Source organism: Musa acuminata, chromosome BXJ1-5 (genome assembly GCF_036884655.1).
Source record: "Musa acuminata AAA Group cultivar baxijiao chromosome BXJ1-5, Cavendish_Baxijiao_AAA, whole genome shotgun sequence".
NCBI classification, from domain to species: domain Eukaryota; kingdom Viridiplantae; phylum Streptophyta; class Magnoliopsida; order Zingiberales; family Musaceae; genus Musa; species Musa acuminata.
Window position 1 is genome coordinate 678194 of NC_088331.1, and position 22544 is coordinate 700737.

Sequence of the window (22544 nt, forward strand, 5' to 3'; positions counted from 1 at the left end):
GGCCCCACCACGGCAACACAACCTCGAGCGGGGCGAAATATTTGGGTAACTCTTACAGTCTCTACAAGAAAGAATAAATAATCATGGCCATTTCGTCCCATCGTAGTTCCAATTCCATCATCATCAATTGTGACACACCAACATAAATCCATAGCACAAAGATTATGACCAAAGAATGTGCAATATTCATCTAATGATATCATAGTTTTCTTGATAACAACGTTTTAGGTGATATGATTCATATTTTAATTGGTGATTTGATCCATTTTCTATTTGCTAATGGATGGTTGATATCATAAAGATAATATCATAGTTCATATCAAAGTTAAAAGAAAAGCTTTTTTGAAGAAATAATTGTTGGCAATGTTAATAATGCCAGAGCACAAAAAATATCTTCATTAGATGAAGGAATTGAAGAATACAAATTTGATCACCAAACTAAATTAGCACAAAAAATAATTAACTCTCTTATCAGTTCCTCGATCTTCGTTCACAAACAATTGAGAAAATATCAATGATTCCTAAAATAGGTGAATTCTAAAGCAAGAACTATACACAAAGTGTATAGTTTGCCAAGGAATCAGAAAAAATGAACACTATACAGAAATTGCTTGATGAATGGCTCCTTCCACATTGCAAGTAGTTCTCAATAGAAATGCTCGCGGTTAGAGAAGCAACTTTGTGATCGCTGCTGCTGATCGAGATCGGGTCGTCCTAATGCGTGACTAAGGTGGGATTGGATGTCAGATTCTGGGTTTGATACTTTCATCATGAAACATAGCTTGCCCATTTAACAGCAGCATCATCTCCTTGGAGTAGTCTTTAAAACCTGCAGTCAAAGAAGCTCATGAAACAAGATAAACTTTGCAATCAGGAGTTTGGAATGGGATGTTTTGATAGCTCAACTTAGTGAATCCACAGCTGTTTAGTAGCTTAAATGTTGTATTTGAAATGACTTCAATCCACAACTCAACCCCTTATAAACATAGCTAGCTACTATGTCTTTCCCAAGTTCAAGATACCCTTAAATTTGTGCTAGATATAAAGACAGATTACATATACATATTGTAGAATTTAGCTTGTAAGAATAAGATCATGAGCTCGGAAAAGGAATTGAGATCTTACAAGTGTTATGTGAGGTCAAATTCCATGAAGCCACCTTACACACAAGGAAGAAGCTATGATCATCCTTTTCCCTTGATCACTATTAACTGCTACGTCTTGTAAGATTGGCTTTGCCTGCAATTACATGGAGAAAATAAATAAGAGAACCAGAGTTGGATTATCTACAATAGGATTTACCAACAAAATGTATACTCAAATAGATATTACAAAGCTAAATGCGAAGTATTTCCAACAAAATATAATACTTGGAGCTTGAGAAGAACAACACCAAAAGCATATACATCGACCTTTTCATTAACTTTGCCATATAAAATATATTCAGGAGCTAAGTGAGGTTGTCACTTAGGATGTTGATCTAACATTTAGCAAATAAATCGATCTATTGTTGCACAAAGAGCACAGATCCAAAAGTCCCTGCAATGTCACTGCAAATTGGTCGTGATGTTGATGCTGATAACCATTTTGCCAATTCAAAGTCAGGCAACTGAAACATTTTGAAGAAGAAAAACATGACACACATATTTATAAGAGATGCGATGCAAGAAGCACATCATAGAAGAAACAGGAACTGCAGGCTGAAATCCTCAGAGAGAAGCATGTTTGAGGACTTTACATCACTATGGATCACAGGATCAATGCTATTGCCACCTTGAATCTTTCAGGCCAACTGAGAAAATGCTTGTTCTATTTGTCACCTAACAAATAAATATTAGGAGACGAGACATGACTTAGACAAAGTGAATCAAATGAATAGAAAAATTAGCAACTCATGTTTGCAAAATGCATACCATGGAGGATTTGTTCTAAGCTATCCCTTGATACATAGTCATAGACCAATATTAGACAGTTATTCTCAAAGCAAAACCTGAGCAGCGAAATAATGTTTTTGTGATGCAAGGGTAGTGGCAATCTCAATCTCTGAAACAGAACTCTTTTGTTGCATCTTCAGAGGGCTTCAAGATTTTTAAAGCCAATTCCTTGCCATCTGAAAGACCGCCATTAGAAACACTGCTAATTCTTCCCTTCCCAATCAGAAACCAGCATTGAGAACTTGATTAACATAAGAAATGTTCATGAATTAAACACGATTAGCATGACAAAATTTCAGAAATTACCGCGTGAGAAGTTGGATGTTGCTCATGTGAGTTCCATGCAGCTGAAAAATCTGCAAACAGATAAATGCTTCTAATGGAGAGACTTCAACTCATAAGACAGCCCCCTGTGGTGGTGAATCAGGTCCAACCGGAACAATGGCCCTGCTGTTCTCTCCATATAGTTTTTGTGTAATACTTCGATCCAACTTCCTGGACTTGTAACCCATTGGACTAAAGAGATCTCGTGCTTCTCCATGGAAACAGTCTTCCTGCTTGTTAGGACCGGGCTTCTAAGAGAAGACCAACCAGGTTGAGATTCCGGCATATCCTTGACCATAATAGGCACAGAGCTATTCTGTGGAGCTTCACAGATTTCTCCAATGGCACCAAGGCCGATGACTCTTCGTCCTTCAACCTATTCAAGAGAGCAGAATCCGATTCAGGCGCAGCTATGGAACAGTTGCTTCTTAGCGAGCTGTTAACGACGGTGGGTGAGTTGTTCTCATCAGTTCAGGTGCTACGACCATTCAACTAATTTCTTGGCAGAATAGTTAGCTACAGAGACCAACAAAGAAAGATCTGAGAGAGGCCGAAGTACCTCAAAATAGTGAATCTTTGGCAAAAGCAGTCTCCAGCACAGAACTTAGAGAAACCAGTGAAACATTCTACGGCGTAGCTGTTCTCGGCGACCCCAAGAACGAGTTTTGACACTGCGAAAGCTCTCCTCTCTCGCGTCAGAACCCTACGGACGGTGGAACGCTTGCAAAAAATTCAGCTTTAGGTCGATCAACCGGGGAAATCGACGAGATCGATGAAGGTCCGGCTTTGAGCATAAAGACTGGATTTTGAGGTGCGGGTAAGGTGCCTGCTGAAGGTCGCAGAAGCCCTCGTAGACGGCGAGCATAGCGCCCAAGTCCTTGGCGAGAGAGAACAACGCGGGCGGCTGACCGCCAGAATCCTTGCACGCTGAAGCGCTGCCGCCGCAGCATGGCGACGCGGAGACAGGACGCGGACGACGACGACACTGCCGCCAGGGTAGCGAGGACTTCTCGGCTCTGCGAGTCCACTCTAAGGCCGACCACCACTGCCTTCCCTCCTCCTCCTCCTCCTCCTCCTCCCCCTCAAAGCTCTCTCTCTCTCCGTCATCTAATCTTCGATCGTCGTCATCATCGCTTTCATCGTCCTTAGCCCTCATGTGTCATTCTTTTTTTCCTCTCTTCTAGTCTCATTAACTTTTTAATATAAAATATCAAAAATTTAAAGTAAATTTTAACTTATTAAAAATTATAAATTTATCAAAAGAACGAAGAATTTGTAGTGTCCTTTTGAGTTTTACTCATACAAACAATTGATCGATCCCTTTGACAATGGCAACATGCTTTTCATATAACCAGATGAAATGAAGTCAGAACAATGGCTTCTGCATCTGTTCTCCTACACTTTTGTCATCATCTTTTCAGTATGCAGACTAGTAATCTAAGAACATGAACAATAAATATATTTTGAGAAAACCTTTAATTTCAGATACATCAAATAAAGAACCATTTTCCAACCTCTTTTCAGGTTTATAATTACCTGTCATTTACAGCAGAAAAATGAGCTGTTCGTTCTCTATGAACTCCAACATTAATCTCTGCTTCGACATGACCTGTTGACGAGATCGCCATGGATCTCTGCATGTATGCTTCTCAGAATAAATGCAGTGTGTTGGTCAGCCAACATTGAACTTGTAATACGATTCTAAAGGACGATAATAATTGCCACAAGTGATAGCAATAAGTGAAGAGTGAGAAAGAGAGAGAGAGAGAGGAGAGGAAAGAACAACTCCAGTTATAAATGCCGTGTACGACGACGACTCACTGCCTGACTCGAGTCACGACCGCACGTCCAGTGCTGGTCGTGGATTAGATCGTGAGTAACTGCGTCTCCTTTTCATGGCCCAGCTTTTTTCTTTGTGAAGACATATTCAATTAATTAGATGTCTATGGATGGAGCCTAAGAAATTGATTTCCCTAAGAAAAATATAATTATCTTTACATAAATTATGAAAAAACTCACGGCCCAGATTATTGATCTAGAAGGTGTTAGATCAATAATATTGCATTGGAAATATATCTGATAAGATTACTTTGATATATAAGTTAGTAGAGATAAAATAATTTAATTAAATATTGAGTCTAGAAAAACAATAATTAGCTATAGAATTTTTAAAGCATGGTGTAATAGTCTAACCAACAATGAGATATGAAGTAACTATTTATTGAGTCAATTTTCTAATATAACATTACATTATTTGTTCTGTGATATGTCAATTGGATAAAGTTAGAATATCGATCAACCATACGTCAAATACTTATATGATTTCAAATCCTTCATGAATTTTAATTATTAATTAGATAATTTATCGTAACACCTTCCGAGTGAACAAACCTATATATTTGATAAATTCTCGCGAAGTATTCTAATTTTAAAAAAATTTATAAAAACATCATTTATTATTTAAAAAAATAATTTTACTCCTAATCCCATCGAACTCATCTCCATCTTGCAATGTCATCGTACTGTCTTCACCCTTACGCAAGGAAGGAAGGGTCGCAGAAGGTTTAGCTACTCTCGTATCTCTTGTTTTCTCATGTGAGGATCGTGAACAATGATATTAATCGTTTGTATAATGAGCAAGACGATAAAGACGCGATGAAAGAAGTTCGATAGTACAGGAAAAACGATGACAGCCGAAGATAAAAGATAAAATTATGATCTAAACTCTTCAATAATTTCTTAAAGATAAGATATTTCTAAAAATATTATAGTACCTTAGTGGCATTATTATGGCGTGAAGGTAGTAATAAAGAAAAATAAAAAAAGATATATTATATATTCCTCTTACCTCAGTGAAGAAGCCATTACTGGGTATGTACGGGGAAGCCACGTGATGGGCCCCAAGCATCATCTCATCCATGTGATGCCTTCTCATGCATCACTAGGACGGATACAGTGGTCTCCTCCACGAGCCCCCTATGATGTTGATCTCGTACTTTAAATGTCGTACCATCTCATCAGCGACATCCTTAAAGCAAAGGGATGTCGAGATCGTCTGTCTCAGTCCAGGCACGAGACACTAACACACCCTTTCCGAACTCCCTATGCTTTCCCTCTCCCTTTCGCGAGCGCTTAAACCAGAGGGCGGTTTCAGTACTTCCCCCGAAAGTTCCTTCCTTTACAAGCCCAGGATGGAAAGCTCGCCTCTTTATCTCCGTTTGCTCTCTCCCCATTCCCTCTCTCACCACTTGCCGATCTCCGATCTCTTCTTGTTGTTGTTCTTGTGGTGGTGGTGGTGGTTGGAGGGTGAGAGGAGGAGGAGGAGATGGGGCGAGGGAAGATTGAGATCAAGCGGATCGAGAACTCAACCAACCGGCAGGTGACCTTCTCCAAGCGGCGCAACGGGATCATCAAGAAGGCTAGGGAGATCAGCATCCTGTGCGAGGTCCAGGTTTCCGTCGTCATCTTCTCCAGCTCCGGCAAGATGTCGGAGTACTGCAGCCCCGCTGCCACGTGAGCGTGTTTCTTCTCTTTCTCTCTCTCTCTCTATATTTTTTATCTTTGCCATTTTTCTTGTTGGATTTCGGGGTATTGACGGTGCTGCTGGTGAATCGGTGGAAGGTTGCCGAAAATCTTGGAGAGGTACCAGCAGAACTCCGGGAGGAAGCTCTGGGATGCCAAGCATGAGGTAGCGCTTCGCAAAATCTCGTCTTTCACGGTGCTTTGTCTTTAAAAACCTATGTTTCAAAGTGATTACAAGGCGGAGTTCTCCTTTCGGAAATCTCGTCTTGCTCCCAGAAAAGCTTCTTCTTCTTTCCTTTTTGATGAAGACAAGTAATAAAAAATGGGAACTTTAGGGAGTTGCTCACCAGTTTACGGGTGTGTATGGCAGAGTCTGAGTGCTGAGATCGATCGGATTAAGAAAGAGAACGACAACATGCAGATCGAGTTGAGGTATGTTGTGCCATCTCATAGTTTCTCTCAATAGAAGAATTTGGTGGTCTTTTTATTTTGGCTTTTGTTTGTGGATGATTAGGCATCTGAAGGGTGAGGATCTCAACTCACTCAACCCCAAGGAGCTGATCCCTATCGAAGATGCCCTCCAGATTGGGCTCACCAGCGTGAGGGATAAGCAAGTGAGATCCCTTCTTTTTATTCAATTGACCTGTGCAACCGAGATGGTTGCTGTGATGCTACTGATGAGCTGTGTTCCTTTTGTAGATGGAGATCTGGAAGTTGCACAAGAAGAATGTAAAGTTTCATTGATCATTTGATTAATATATGGACTTCCATTTCTCCTCCAATCCATAATTTCCACACTATGTGCAGGAAAGGTTGCTCGAGGAGGAGAACAAACAACTTACTTATATGTTGGTAATACTCTTATCAGATGATCTTTACGTTTCAGATACCATCTATCTATATACATATACATATGTCAGGATTTACTTTGAGATTTGGTTATCCACAAATCAACTCTTTGTGCTGGAATTCCATCATTCCATAACTCACTTTTTTTAGAGGCGTGAGTACATTAGACCATGTTCGTCGATATGATTTAAACATACTGAGCTGAGAAAGTAAGGATTCTTTTTTCTTGTAATCCTCCCAGATGCATAAATTATATTTAAGACATGGGACTTGAACCATCTCTGTTTATATAATTTGCTGAAGAAAAAGAAAATCTCTTGTTATATCTTGTGCAGTTCAATTTGGTGAAATATTTAGATATCAGAATGGTCCTGGTTACTGCAGCTTGGAACATTTTACTGATTTTGGGAATGAGCTTATTGCATTTTTCGGACTTCACTTAAAATTTATTGCATTTCATATGTGAAAATAATTCTCCTATTTCTCCTTGATCTTCATAAATTTAGCATCACCAGCAACTGGCGATGGATGGAAATGTCCGAGAACTGGAGATTGGGTATCACCAGAAAGGCAGGGAGTTTGCCCCCCACATGACGACGATGGCCTTTCATGTGCAACCGATCCAACCCAACTTGCAGGAAAACAAATGATGATAAGATCTAGTCATTTGTCAGTTGATCCGGTTGCTGCTATATTATCTGTAGAAGAACTATCTTTCCTTGTTCTCTTTAACATGGCCTCTTTCTCACTGTGTCCGAACTATTATGCTACCGAATGCTTGCCATAAAACTTTACCAGATAAAAGTTATTACTTTTTGATATGGCAATGTGGCTTATGTAACTCATCATGCTGCACTTTTGTTGATTCATGATGTTGTTTCTTGGTAATCTGGATATCTGCCTGATAGTATTTATTAGAAAGTAGAACTGAAACTTCTGTTTTCAGCTCTCTTAATCAAGATCCCTTGGTGAGCTTTTTTTGTGCTCATTTTTTTTTTATGCTTGTAGATCCTATCTGAGATCTGAACAGTTACAGTGACAGTGATACATAACAGCTTGATATTGCTTTAAAGCAAAGGAGAGGAGAGATTAAACTAATTCTCTTTGCACAATATAACCTTGAAGAAGGAACTAATTTTATGCAGACTCCACAATCAATATGATTCAAGCATGTTGGTGCCAAACCCCAACATCAAAATTTATGCTGAAAGGTTGTTATTGAGGGTGACATCTTTTGTGTGCCACAATTAAGAGACGTATGTCTTGAGTGTTCTCTCTTACCTGATATAATAAGCATGTGATGCTTGTGCACTTCAAGCTTTTTTTTAGATGAACAATGAATGTGGTGGAAGTCTCTCTCTCTCTCTGTGCCCTGAAAATGCTCATCCTGGAGACTGGCTCGAGATGATGAACACCCCAAATGCAACCAGCATCTTGGTGATGAAGATGGTTTTCAAAATTCTCTCCGATCAAGAAGAAAGTGAGCCTCCTGAGTAGCCATGGCTGCTGATGTGCTGCAACTAAGCGGAAATGCTGAGAAAAGTCATCCATGCCAGGTTTTCTCCAGCTGCTGCTGCTGCTGCTGCTGCTCGATAGCCAAAGCAGTCACCAGGCCAAGCAAAGAGACTGTAATTGTCCTGTGTGATCTCTGTGCCTTGATTCCTGTAAGAATTGAAGTGTCAGTTGTTTGTAGTCCATGAAGAATCCTGCCTTGATCTTTGTATATAACAGTATAATTTGTTACATAGCTTATGCACATGAATCTGCAGCTAATTCAACTTCATTTTCTGCACCAAGTGATGTCTGATGCTTTGCAGTATATCTTTCTGAGGCGAGCAAAATTGCATTCCCCTGCTAGTAGCAGGTGGTAGATTGCCTCACCGTTTGCCGAGTTACTTTATGCATCATCATCACCTTCATTTTGTTTTAGCAAAAGAGGGTGGCTTCCATCTCCATTCTACCTAACATCATCACTTGGACTCACAAAGTACATTACTAGGAAATCAATATGGATCATACAAATATCAATTAATTGGACAACAATTATTCAAAATCACTAACAAGATGAATTCTTCTATAATTTGCCTATTTTGCAGACTAACAGGAACTAAACACATTAAAGGAGTGATTATAGAACAATTAGAGTAAGCTTGAGCTTTCGATAAAGAGTATAAATCAAGTTTTTTGCATCTAATAATTCAATATTGCAAAAGGTGTACTGTAAAACCTAGAATTTGCCTTGTAGTTGCTACATGTCTTTCCTTGTATTGATCATAGAAATCTATGAATGCCATATACTTTTTGGGCGTCAGATGAAGTTGAGTGTTCTCATTGAACCGATGGGTAAATGTACTCCAATTCTTTGCAACATGTGCATTTCTATGGTGATCTAAAAATACATTTCCTACTAAAGATTCATTGGTGGTTTGCCAGCCAAATTTTCTCTTAGTTGACACATCAAAAGAAACCTGAGGATCCATCATTTAATGATGAAGAACCTGTTCTCAATACATTGAACTATTTTATTCACTGAGAAGAATAACACCCTAAGACAAGGAAGGAAAAGAGCTGTCATTTATCACATATTTATGGGGCATATAACTACATTTCAGTGTCAGCAATACAGTTCTTGTTTTACAGTGGATCATGCCCTGTGAATGGCTGTAACGTTGCTCAAGGTCTGTTCTTACACAGAGAGAGAGAGAGAGAGAGAGAGAGAGAGAGAGAGCTTTCATGGTGCGCCTGTTGAAGGGAAGGCAGAGTATGCCGCCTTCATGGTGTGGCTCCTTTTCTTGTTTCTTTGAGATGCGTGCGTCGGCTTACTAGCTTCTTGTAGATTCGTGGCGGACGGTGGAATTCCGGCTCAACATGTCAGGCCCGAAGGCTTCTATGCCGGTCCAACCCAGTTCGCCTCGCGGTCCAGGCACGCATCGTAAAGCCTCGATAAATGGCAGCACACATCTCAAAGCGTGACGGGCCTGCGCCCTTCATTTGTTTCCCCTTCTCGATCTTTCTCGCCCATGGCTTTCCAACCCGTAGAAACGAACTTGCAGTGAGAGGAGAGTGGTAGCGAGGAGGAGGAGGCGGTGGGGATGTCGAAGAGCTTGGTGCAGTCCATTGGGCAGAAGCGGCTGACCGCCATCGCGATCGTCCGCCTCAAGAAGCACGGCGTCCGGTTCGAGATCGCCTGCTACAACAACAAGGTCCTTTCCGGGCGATCGAGGGTGTAAGCAACCTACCCTCCTCCCTAACAACGATCAAAAGGCCTAACTCAAGATTCAAGAATCGCCTCGTAGTTTGATTTTGTTGGCGCTCTATCTGCTGCTTAAAGATTTTGGGAAGATTCCTGTTCTATTGATTCAATGTTTAGTCTTTAATATTCGCGTTCAAATCCTTGGTTATAAGAGAACTTCCATATGGGTTTGCTTGAGCTATTGTCTCTACCCAACTCAGTTAGATGTTTGCTTGAACCTCTATCTGTGTGTTAGCATTAGCACTTGGACGATGTTTGCTTGGGTGCTTGATGCAGAGAGAAGGATTTGGATGAATTGCTGCAGTCGCACACTGTTTATTCGAACGTGTCGAAAGGTTGGTTGCGGATTTTGGCGCTAATGACCGATCCAAAATATGCCTGGAGGTAAGCTTGGTGCTTATACTAGCTTGAGATTGTATCTTGTTTCCTTCTAATCGTGTTATAGGAAATGCAATTCTAAAAAATATCATACTTCTGTTAGTATAGTTTATTTTTTGTGGTAAGTTTTCCCTTTGTTTGGTATGAGAAATTATGCTTCACAAGTGATAGATCACTAGATTTTTTTCTACATGATGGAGATAGGCATGCTCGAAACCCATAAGCTCAAGATTCAAGACAATCCAATGACAAAAGAAATTTGTTTGTTCAATTGGCTCAGTAGCTTGTCACTTCCACATACTTTTAGCTTTACTTAAGGTAGATATATCTACTGAACAACTACTTCTTTGTTCTTAAGTGAGTCCCTCTCTTTTTTAACCTTGCCTTGGCTAGAAAATGGTACGAGTTTTAGAGGCTTGACAGTAGGGTGGTAGTATGTTTAATGAAGCCTTCTTGATTTTGAATTATACTATGTGGGCAACCTCACACCAAAAGGAAAATGGTGTGGATCATGTTGTTTTATTATTTTCTTGTATGCCTATCTCTACCCATATTATTGACATAAGATCTGCCTTTATTCTAAGCTCATTGAAAGCTATTGACTAAATGTTTTGGAAGGATAGGAACCATATTGCAAGATTCTTCCATTTAGTATTTTAAACTTTTCTTTTCTGACCTAGCTTTAGAAGTTACTAAAAGACAAATTTCTGGGCAAGGCATTTACAGCTTCGACCTTGTTATTTACTACCTTTTGGTGGGTACAAGATAATCAACCTTCATAAAATATTAATTTCATGTCAAATTTGCAAATTTCAATTCAGTTATCTAGATTGTTAGCATAGGTTTTTGCTAATCCTAATGGATTCTTAGTGGATTTCTTTAGGTGATGGTAACTTCTCTGTGGATTTTCTTAGGTGATGATAATTTTTCTATTTCCCATCTGCAGATTTCAGTTAAATAAACATGATGCCTCCAAGTTTCTTGCTTCATTTCAGCCTCAAAATGTTTGATGGAAATTTCCAATTCCATACCTTTTATATGCAGGATACTTATTTATGTGTATTAACCTGATCAGGCATAGAAATTCTAGCTTTTATGAATTGTGGCAGTTCTCACAGAGCTGTTAGGTTTCAGACAAAGGAGAGCTTCAAGTTGCTGGGAAGGAAAGAGAGTCTCAGCTATCAAGTTGGTTCTGGGATATTGCAAGTTTGCAACTATTGTAATGCAGAAAACTATCGATCCAGGAACTTAACGTCCTTATACAATCACCATGGTAGAATTACTTATGCATGGCATACATATTATAGCAGATTCTAATAAAAGCTTGAAAAAACAGGTATGTACTTGCCATTAGAGAACTTGTTTTATAATGGTTCTAGTTTTTCTAGTCTGTTTTTTGGCAAATATGATGGGAGTTTCTGCTGTCTTAGTGTGTTTTACTGCTTGCTGTTCTGTGATGTTTAACAGCTGAGGATAAGTCTTATGTTTGCATAAGTTCTTTCTCCATAGCAATTACGTTTTTATCTAATAATGTTGTACCATAGTGGAAAAGATCCTTTCAGTGGTCCATTGCAGCAGAGCTGATATCATTTCTTAGCCAAACAACTAGATTAATTCTTTAAGAGCATGGAAGCTCTTGTCTAGGTACTTAGTAGGTATAATAAAGAAAAACTTCTCGAGCTTTGAAAACATTTGAAAACTGTTAAAAAATGAGGAAAATTATGACATTTTCTAGGAAATAAAATTTTAGGATGTGTCATATCACCTGGATGTCAGATATGACAGAATTAAAATGAATAATTTTATTTCTTGTATAAGGAGCATGCCAATAATAGTTGGTGTGATAGCTGATAGTTTAATGAATATAACACACACACACACACACATAGACATGCGTATATGTATATGCACATATACATACACACACACACATATATATATATATATGTATATGTATACATATAAATATATATATGTATATGTATACATATACATATATATATGTATATGTATATGTTGGTGAACAGAACTTTTACCCTCTTTTCCATTGCAGGCATTAGAAGTTATAGGGGAGCTTCAAAAGCATTTCCCCATGAAGAGATCCCCTATGCAATTGCAGCTTATTGTACATGAGAAAAATATTCCTATTCTCATCAAGAAACTCAATTGTCGTAATGCTAATATTACTTCAAAGGATGAGTCTGGTAGTCACCCACCCATTGTAAGTCTAAGTGTTGGAGAAATGCAAACCCATGATTAGGTTTGTATTTTTCTTTACAACTAAATTTATTTACACCAAATTTTCTTTGTAAAATGGAAAGCATAGCTCTCATTACTATGGGGTATAGGAAGGGGCAACTTATGAAGTTTTACCCTTTCAAGTTGAGAAATTGTTGTTTTTACTTGAATTTTGATCATGTAGGTTGTCAAGCACTCCTTCCCATGCTTTTCTAGTTGTTAGACTCATGAATAAACTATTGCGGTGTTAAAATTAACCAAGATACCGAAGATCCGTTTGAAAGATGACTCATGATAGCAACAAGTCTTAAGTTTTTCATTGCAGCAGGAATTCTTATTTGTTTAGCAATGCTGCTGCTGTCACAGTAGATGTTGCATTTTCCTGTTTCATGATGTTCATGTTCTTCATACAATGAAACCCCCTTCTATTGAATCCCATGTTTAAGCTGGCTCCATTTTTTTATTTGTTGATAAAGTTGGTAGCAGATTTAATGACAAATCCTTGATTTGCATGGAAAGATATTTCTGGGAAGTGGAAGAATACCATCAGACTTATTACAAATAGAAATCTGTAACTGTTGCAAAAACAATATAAAAAAATTTGATCATATAAGTTAGGTTAAGGTTTATAATCAGAAGTATATACTAGCTATTAGATCTGGGATGCTGACGATATATGTTAGATTAATTGTGTAGTTTTGAGATTGTTTCAAATGATCAGAATAGAATGGGCAGATAGACAAACATTGGTAGATGATGTAACATCAGATTTGGAAAAATCTTAACTAGGATGCTGCATTCAGGCCTCATGTTGAGTATAGCTTACAAAGCCAACCAACATAATTCAGTGAAGACTTTGTTAAACTTATTTGCGGCACATGATTGAGGACAACTAACTTGTAATTGTAATATTCACCAATTGTTGTGCAGGCTTGTGAGATGGAACCAGGTCTTTCGCATGATTGTGATGCTGTCATGAGGAACTTGCATGGGAGGTTGAAAGTACTTGGTTGTTTCAGAGCATATGGACTAAACTCCTTTGTGTTTTCGAAGTTTATATGTTTCATGAGAACAATTTCTTTGCTTGTAAATATTATATTGACCTACATTGTTTCATCAAGTGTATATTACATTGCGCTTTAATATTGTTTTGGTGTGCTCTCTCTTTCATTGAGCTCTTTGTTCGTCCTTGCGAATATAACAGGGGCAAAAAGCTGGTCTCGTGATTGGGGCCACGCCATTGTATCGTAACTTCAATCGGGACGTGAGTCGCGGGTTTGAGGTTGGACTCGGGCTCACATGCATGGAGGACAGTGTCGGTCCCGCACGCATTGAGGAGGACGGTGTCGGTCGTGTTGTGTTTGTTACTCACCTAATATGCTCAAGACAATGATTACTGATACGCCAACCCAACCTTAACCATGGTTAATAGTGGCTTTATCCAACCTACTTATTTTTAAACCATTATATATATATATATATATATATATATATATATATATTCTTTCAACATTTCAAAGAATATATATATATATATATATATTTATATATGTATATATATTTATTAATTTTTGACTGATACAAATATTGAAGGGGTCTTCTCCAAAACATCCCCCACATAATTCTAGTGATCACAGATCAAATTTTGGTCGGTCTTAAAAGTAGTAAGCACAAGATTAAATCAAACCTCAATGCTTCATTCATATATGACAATTACAGACAAATCCCCGGGGGTTGTAATAACATCATCATCATCATCAAATCCATGTGATTAGCTTACAGAAATCACAGGCAATAAAAATTGTACAAGAGAACAGGAAAAAGACCATAAGCATTTGCGGATGCAGTCACCTTCTCACTGCACACTCTAACACCTGTTCTTCCATGGGGTGGTGAGGCGTCTTCTCCGCGCTCACGGCGTCGTTCTTTGGAGGCTTCTCTCCGTTCATCTCCACCATCTTGCCATCGGCGTCGCCGCCTCCCTTGTTCTTCCTGTAGACCGCGTACAGCACCAGCTGCATCGCCCCCAACGCGCTGCCGCACCCATTCGGCACCTGTTCGACAGAATTCCCGAGCATGACGATGATAGCCGGATTCACTAACAGTCCTCCATGATCGAAGGAATTACCGTCACAAATGGATCATGGCCAAGCAATCCGTAGATGAACCACAATGTGCCCGACACGAACACGAACAAGGAGAGCAGGAATGGCATGTACTCCACGCTTTTGGTCCTGATCACCAATCTCTGCGCACGGAGTAAGAAGCCTAAACAACAGTGTCTACGGCATGGAGGAGGGAGGAGAGGAAGGGACGCTTACTGACCATGATGGACAGGGGCGAGGCGTACATGCAGATGGAGAAGAAGGTGGCGGCGACGCCACAGAAGACCTTGCGGTCCTGTCCACGAAGGGCGAGCAGGGAGACGAGAGCGATGACGGCGAAGATGGAGAGCACCAACGCAAACAGCCCCGCCATGCGAGCCCTCACCTTCTTGGGAGCAAACGCGAGGAAGATGATCACGTACACCGCCTCGATGGCTGCCCCGGTGCCGTTGATCGTCGACACCAGGATGTTGTTTGGTGACACGAATGGCAATCCATACCTTCACAGTAATGTCAGCCATGCTTACAAGCATTGAAGAAGAAGAAGATGATGATGAAGAAGAGAATGCATACCAAGCAAAGAGGAGGCAATTGAGGAAGGTCACGTTGTAGGGAACACCTGAGAAGTCCTCGGTCGATCGTTTCCTGACGATCCTCCGGAACGTGACACTACAGGATAACATTTTGCCGAAGAATTCCTCATCAAATCTCAGCAATCACAAGGAGAAGGAAGAGAGAACAGAGGGGAGAACGCAAAGAACTCACACTGGAGATAAGAACAGGAAAAGAGCAGTGGCATTACCTGCTCAAATACCACAAAGAAATCACTCAGATGCATGATAATAGCAGTAGCAGAAAAGGAGTGAAAGAGAACACAGAGGAAGCAGACCACCCACCAAAGATGCCAAACAGAAACTTCAACACCTCCATCTCCTGCAGAGAAACTACGCAGGAATCCTCCAAAGAGCAGCTCAAATTACCCCTCGTCGAATGATCAAACACCTTCTACAGATCTATTAGGGCTCTCGTGGTGGGTGCTCGAGTGTGGTATATATAGGTAGAGCGTGCCATTTAGTTCGTTCTTATCTACTCACCACCTCAATAAACGGTTTGACTCTCTCTCACAGAAATCTTACGACAGTAATTGTAGATATCCGTGTTGGTGAAGAGGAGAAATGTTCACCTTCTGCACTGTTCAGAATGTGAGAGGACGAGCAAAGGTGGACAAACGCTGCCTACTGCAGGGAGCAAAAAAGTGCAGCTTTTGCCGTGACTACTTGTCGGCTACCAGCAACAAAAAAGCGTGACCCAACAGCACAGAGCAGTGTGCAGCAACGAAGGCAAGCCATTGGGAATCCAACACGGTAGGGTTTTGCCAGTTTGGACGACAGCCATATATATCCATGGAGGAGCTCTCTCTCATGGCGGATTAATGTCCCTGTGCATGCATGAACCGAATATGGTGTCCCCAAAAGGCTTCACAAGGCATTCCTAATCCATCTCTTCACCATGACCGCTTTGCACTTGAGACAGCGGCTGGGACATAAAGCTGAAAGCTCACGGACCTTCCTGTATGAGAAGGTCAGAGCCATGCAAGGGGAAAACGTGGGGTTTGCGGGGGTCGATCAAGGAAGGTGTGAGCAGCATGAGGATGCAAATGCTGCATCATTTAGCTTCTCTTTGCTGTGATGCTTTTTGGAAGTCACCTTCGTGTGCTGCTACAGCATGCAAGTTCTAACACCTCGTTGTGCAGCTGCAGAAAGATGTTGGGTCTCGTACATGCACAACCAGCAGCAGTTCAGCAGGAGTATGAACTCTCAGCAAATTTGTGCTTCCCTACAGCTCATGGTATGCATCACCGAAGCCATAACATCTCAATTACAGCTTCACGAACTAAGTTCCATTCGAGAGAATGAAATTGCAGCAAATTTGTGCTCATGGGAGCCATCAACAAAGCCATAACATGTCGATGACAGCTTCATGAACTACAAGTTTCATTCGAGAGAATGAAGTTGCAGCAAATTAATTTGTGCCACCCTACAGCTCGTGGTAGGCATCACCAAAGCCATCATATGTCAATTATTGATGTCCTTTCCAGCTCTCTCTTTAATGCTCTGTCCGAGTTCGATGGTTTGGAGATTGTCACTGTGGAGGTCTCTGGTAGCTCCTACCACATGCCCCCATAACCCTCTTTGGAATGGCCGACTGATTGCAACTTGATGATGGTCACTGTTGGTGATATCAGTCTCTTAATTCCAAAGAATTTTACTGTCATGGTATCTAATTGTAAGGTCGATCAGTATTTTTGGATTTTTGGAGTTAATATGTTTGAATGATACAGAACTCTTTAATTTAATGGGATGTGAGATTTTTGTATACTCCTAATTTTTTGTTAGTAGATCGAGCGAGATGACGAATGAAATTATTATAAAGGGATTTATGTCTTCACCAATCTTACTGTGAGCACTGCAATGTGTCAGCCGAGGTTTGAGATCTGCACGAGTCCTACTTGTCTTTCTCTATCACCTTCAGCTAGGTTGCATCACTAGCCATGCTTTGTAAAGAAGACACATGTGTGCTTCTTCCCATCGACACAGAGTGCATGTTTCGATCTCATGCATTCGATCAATCGACGGGCGGAGCAGCATTTAGAGATTGAAGTGGAAGAAGACAAACTCGAACACAGAGTGCTACACGGTCGAAGAGCTTGAAGAGGAAGAGGTGCCGTGACCCCATGCATCGGAGGACACGAATGTGCCTGCCGTATCGATGAAGGACACGTACGTGCGTGCATGCCAGTATGTGGTGGTGAACATGAGAAGACTGCCTCGGAACGGAGGGCTTTGATGGCAGCCTCGCGTTCTTCTCTTTGCTGCAGCAATGGAAGGCACGAAGATGGCGGCCTGCGGTGTGTTTGGCCTTTGCGGTCTGTTCCCTTCTTCGTCATTCTTTCATCTGTGAACGGTTAAGAATATAAAGAAATAGAGATCCATATATTTCATCTATTAATTTAAATTTTTACATATAATAAATAGTAATAGAAAAGGTTTAAGATATTAAAAAATATTTATGTCTGAGATAGAAGAATGAAAAGAGTACTGATTGAATATTCCCTCTCACATTGTTAAAAATTAGAATAATCTAATTATAAATATGTATATTTGATTTGACCTATAACTTAATATTTATTTCGAAGAAATATTAATTGATCTCAAGTCAATGGAACCAGCAGATGAAAATGAAAACTACACCCAAGTGTGCCGATATTTCGATCTGGGCTCGGTACCAGTACGGTACGATATACTGAGCGGTACACCCAGATATGCCGAGTACTGTAGCACTGCTATAGTGATACAGTGCACTACTACAGTGCTAATAAGATATGATCGACACCAGTTAAAACCAGTATAGAACCACATAATAGTCTTCACCAATCTTACTGTGAGCACTGCAATGTGTCAGCCGAGGTTTGAGATCGGCACGAGTCATACTTGTCTTTCTCTATCACCTTCAGCTAGGTTACATCTTACTAGCCATGCTTTGTAAAGAAGGCACATGTGTGCTTCTTCCCATCGACACAGAGTGCATGTTTCGATGTCATGCATTCGATCAATCGACGGGCGGAGCAGCATTTAGAGATTGAAGTGGAAGAAGACAAACTCGAACACAGTGCTACACGGTGGAAGAGCTTGAAGAGGAAGAGGTGCCATGACCGCATGCAATAGATAGACATCGAGCATCCAAGAACACTGTTTAGACATTCAGATTGCAATGTGTTTATTAGGATCCACGATGTACAAGTGTTTGCTACTTCAATCAATGGTTGCAACATGTATAATTATGGATGACCTCTTAAGATCATTTTTATGTACCTTGTTCCCTTGATGGTGATTTCATTCAGGAAATTAACATGATGAAGTGTTAATTTACTCTAATCATGTTACAGACATCAGTAAACTCAAGTTGTTGAGCAGACTATAGCAAAGCCAAATGAACAGAAGCTCACAGCTCACTAACCCTTTGTCAGTTTAGCAACATTAGCAGTTGCATCAATCGATGATCATTTCAAAGGTTAATCTCATGTATCACATAGTTACAGTGTTCACAAAACATAGGAGCTAACTGTGTCAAAATGATTTCTTATTGGAATCAAAATGAAGTGGCACATGAGCAAACATTGAAGGTGTTCAGATAGAAACCTAGAATTCCAATGCTATCAAACTTAAATGTTGCATGCTGTTTCAGAATACATTGCTCCGATATCAAGAAAACCAGACATGTAAGCATTGCAGATCAAGTTAGGATCCAAGAACAAGCATCCCAAAAGTAAATATCAGTGTGGCAAAGGCAAGTGAAGACAGTATTCAGCTAACTCTGCATTCACCAATGGCTTCCCTGACTCCCATCAAGAAATAAATGCATCTTTGTTTAGTAGAGTACAATCCAAATCTTAGTTTATTTTATTTGAATCATATTAAGTCATTAGCTTTTGTTTGAAAGAATGCTGATCTTGTGGTCCTTTAAGACAATGTGCAAGCTTGCTTCTCAGGAGGAAGAAGCTGATCTGAACTATCGAACCTGACTGATACTGTCATATGCTTCTTTAGTTAATGAAATCTTCATTTATCTGGACTCGATTGCTTAACTATAAAATAATTATGTCTTTCAAAATATTCAAACAATCTTCTCATATGAAGAGAGAGAGAGAGAGAGAGAGAGAGAGAGAGAGAGAGAGAGAGCAGACACCTGGAGAACTCACAAAGTCTACAAGTTCAAACAATAAAATTCCCCACAAAAGAAGGTGGAGAACATGGAAAGCAATTTGAATAGAACTCATTTGGGTCAGAATAAAAACCTCTGCATTTTACCAAGTTCTTAACATATTTTTCCACCGACACTTAGTAGTCACTTATTACACACTCGTCTCTTTCTTATGAGCTCCTAAAAAGAAAACTTTGGAATGTTCTTCTCTTGAACCAATTTGGAGAGCAATGAAGATGGTGTCAAGCTTTTCATGAGCAAAGCACAGCACTCAACAACTCCTTTCGAACCTCATCCAATGGCTTATGCATGAAATTGGAGTTTGTGCCCACTTCTCCTCTCCAACTTCTTCAACATTTTTACTTCACTGAGACAAATCAGTAGCTTGAATTGTAGGAATTGTTGGTCTGTCTCCTTGTAAGGACACAGGATTTCGTTGCTCTGATCTGTTTTATGTACAAATAGTGAAGAACTTGATGCTTATGATTCTGGTCATGGAAAAAGGATCAATTGATTGGATCTTGGTCCAAGTTAGAATCTTAGATCGCATTCAGTTTAGGATAACCATGACAAGGGTCTTCAATAGAATCTACAGATCGTCCCATCAACAATCCACTTTTGCTCTAATCATTTGACAATTACCTGGCTGTTTTCCTTTCTTCTTACTTTCAGGAAAGTTACTGAAAACTTGCTGCAATGCACTTTAATTCAATCACAAAATAGGATATAGCACACTTTTTTCCTTTGTAAGCAATCAAGCTCAGTTTTTCCATGCATGTACTGCATTATTTGTATTTTTTATGTTTCATCATCATCATCTTCTACACTTCTCTAGAGCCTCCTGTTTCAGATACCATTTAAGGAGTAGGTGAACAATATGTGAATATTTTTGTATGATAGACTAGTTTGATGACTGCATTCTGTCAGCAGGCATCTCTTTCATTGTTTATGACTAGTGTGCCAAATGGGGGAATCCACCAGCTGATGAAACAATGAATCTGCTACTCTGCAGCTGCACAAGTAATAATGTCCAGGGTAGGTAATATGTATAGTGACACATTTATGAAGCACTAAACTGTATAACATATTCAACTAAGTGGTGAAGACAGAATTTAATCTCAAGACTTTATTTTCTGTAGTTAAACTTTATCATATTAAGAGGATCTAATATATTACTACTAAATTAATGTTTTAAATATAAGTTTATCATATTTTGGAATCATCCTAAATCCTAGTAAGAGTATCCAAATTTGATTTAAGCATGCTGAGAAACTCTTTTTAGAATCATTCTTAACCCAGAAGTTGGAAAGAGCTTTTAGGTCAAGATTGCATTGGTTTGTGTTTGAATTCTTCATTGAAATGCTGGGGATTACTGACTCTTGAAGAGGACATGACACCTTGCAGTTCCCAAAGGAAACTAGAAAAGAGTATCCTCACCTGAGCTAAGTGACACCAGACATCAACTTTCCAACACTTTGCTGATCCAAAGTCTCTTTCTATAGTCAAAATCTGTCTTTGCAGCTTTTCTTCCTCTTCCTCCAAACATGTCTTCTTTTTATTGAGGGAGAAGTCAACTGAAACCTACTCTCCTTGGCATATAAAGAAGGGTGCTGAGGTAGAACCTATCTCAAGGGAAGACACCTACTCAAGCCATGATTTCATTACTACAATGTTGTCATTGAGCACTCCAAGCTGGTCATCATCATCCATCCCCAATTGTCTCACCTCATTTGAAAAACTTTTGATTTGTTGAATGCATTGGCCACTTTATGTACTACCAAATATATTTGTTTTCCTTATAAATTAGTTCAAATGAATGCTCTTAAAATTTTATCAAAATTAATAGTTGAAATGTTAAATTATTTTTTATTAAGGTATAATCTGATGAGATAACTAACTCATATCTTGATAAACCTATATTACTAATCGAAATTACCTTAATCCAAGTTAATAATAATAAATCCATCTAACAATATACATATATATATAAACAAACTAGAAGCTTTTATCATCTTTTTGAAGCTAGATCATGATACCACAATCTCTCTAACTTGACTTGAGATTTAGATGTCCTAGATATTATAAACTTAAAATTTATCATCTTCGCCCAAAGTCATATTCTTGTATGATGCACATGCTATGTTACTTATGATATCATGCTATCTGTCTATCTAATACTAGGTTTGTTTTCATCTCTAATAAAGAGTGACATGTCGGATGTAACATTATGGGCTATACATCGTTGATGGGTCAATTGTCAAAGAACACAAGGATTACACGTGACCAACAGGAAATGGTCGGATCGTGAGACATGTACTTATCATGAAGTGATATGAGATCGAATGATCGACCGTCCAAACTCATGATCGGTATGACTAGCCTAGGCAAGCGCTAGATTGAACTCAAGAATTGACTTAACTATCGAAGGAGCATTAATCAGGAATGCTTTTAGCTTAGTTTTATAAGTTCGACACTCTTAGATTGAGACTAACTTAAAATGAATTTCAATTGGACCAGAATTATCATTCCAACTCAAACAATCGATAACATATCACATCAATGCCCTCGATATATTGATCTTTCAACTTTTTGTTACGAAGCATAATATTAAAAAGAAGAACCATATGAGTTTTTTCTTCCAAGTCTATGTCAAAACAAGACGTAAAGATTTTTTTTCTGAAATCTTATCTTTTTATGAGTAATATGTTACAAGCAAATAGCATAGATTAAATATATGATTTTTTATCGATGCAAATGATGGTAAAAAAATCCTGAGTAATTCGTGTTATTATTATTATAATATATATATGAAATATTTATATAATAATAATAATAATAATAATAATAATAATAATAATAATAATAATAATAATAATAATATTCTCTTTTTCAAAGCATATATACAATTATATATTATTCCAAAAATGGCACCATTTAAAAAATAATAATTTGAAAAGAAAAGGGGTAATAAAATTGATGACAATTTGGCCCTAAAACTATCATATCAATTTAGCATACCAAAAGTGAAAATTACACATTAATGAAGTCAATAAATTCAAAACAAACTCCGTCTACATAATTAGCAACTTCCAAAATGTGTCACGTTTTCAAAATTTACCAAATTACCCTTCTACTTGTCAGCTATTTAATCTCCGTCCCTTCGCCACCATCCTCGGAGCG

General features: G+C 39.0%; 3 protein-coding genes and 1 long non-coding RNA gene across 22 annotated transcripts; 2 read left to right on the forward strand and 2 right to left on the reverse strand.

Annotated features, from left to right (window-relative positions):
• Positions 1-378: 378 nt before the first annotated feature.
• Positions 379-3993, reverse strand: LOC108952805 (uncharacterized). 7 transcript variants are annotated; one of them, XR_010513125.1, is made up of 5 exons: positions 2818-3769; positions 1914-2634; positions 1739-1820; positions 1126-1239; positions 379-829 (listed from the first exon to the last, which is right to left on the reverse strand). It is a non-coding gene; the product is annotated as an uncharacterized LOC108952805 (long non-coding RNA). The 7 variants fall into 7 exon arrangements; XR_010513122.1 differs by having other exon boundaries at positions 1126-2110; positions 2241-2634; XR_010513123.1 differs by having other exon boundaries at positions 1126-1820.
• A 1356-nt stretch (positions 3994-5349) lies between these two features.
• On the forward strand, positions 5350-7450 carry LOC135672864 (agamous-like MADS-box protein MADS9). Of its 2 annotated transcripts, none has more exons than XM_065181306.1 (7): positions 5350-5771; positions 5880-5946; positions 6151-6212; positions 6295-6394; positions 6480-6509; positions 6588-6632; positions 7145-7450. In XM_065181306.1, the coding sequence occupies exons 1-7, from the start codon at positions 5584-5586 to the stop codon at positions 7277-7279; spliced, it is 627 nt and encodes a 208-aa protein (XP_065037378.1). In that variant the 5' UTR covers positions 5350-5583; the 3' UTR covers positions 7280-7450. The 2 variants fall into 2 exon arrangements, with proteins under 2 accessions (XP_065037378.1, XP_065037377.1); XM_065181305.1 differs by having other exon boundaries at positions 5359-5771; positions 7136-7450.
• Positions 7451-9617: 2167 nt separating this feature from the next.
• LOC135582799 (uncharacterized) lies at positions 9618-13668 on the forward strand. Of its 12 annotated transcripts, XM_065181311.1 has the most exons (5): positions 9618-9855; positions 10159-10266; positions 11370-11596; positions 12314-12520; positions 13429-13668. In XM_065181311.1, the coding sequence occupies exons 1-3, from the start codon at positions 9722-9724 to the stop codon at positions 11575-11577; spliced, it is 450 nt and encodes a 149-aa protein (XP_065037383.1). In that variant the 5' UTR covers positions 9618-9721; the 3' UTR covers positions 11578-11596; positions 12314-12520; positions 13429-13668. The 12 variants fall into 12 exon arrangements, 11 of the variants coding, with proteins under 11 accessions (XP_065037383.1, XP_065037388.1, XP_065037379.1 ...); XM_065181316.1 differs by having other exon boundaries at positions 11207-11596; positions 12314-13668; XM_065181307.1 differs by having other exon boundaries at positions 12314-13668.
• A 506-nt stretch (positions 13669-14174) lies between these two features.
• LOC135674882 (bidirectional sugar transporter SWEET1a-like) lies at positions 14175-15653 on the reverse strand. The gene is made up of 6 exons (XM_065185132.1): positions 15500-15653; positions 15369-15405; positions 15177-15272; positions 14824-15103; positions 14627-14746; positions 14175-14552 (listed from the first exon to the last, which is right to left on the reverse strand). Exons 1-6 carry the CDS (start codon positions 15531-15533, stop codon positions 14346-14348), a joined length of 774 nt encoding a protein of 257 aa, XP_065041204.1. The 5' UTR covers positions 15534-15653; the 3' UTR covers positions 14175-14345.
• Positions 15654-22544: the final 6891 nt, after the last annotated feature.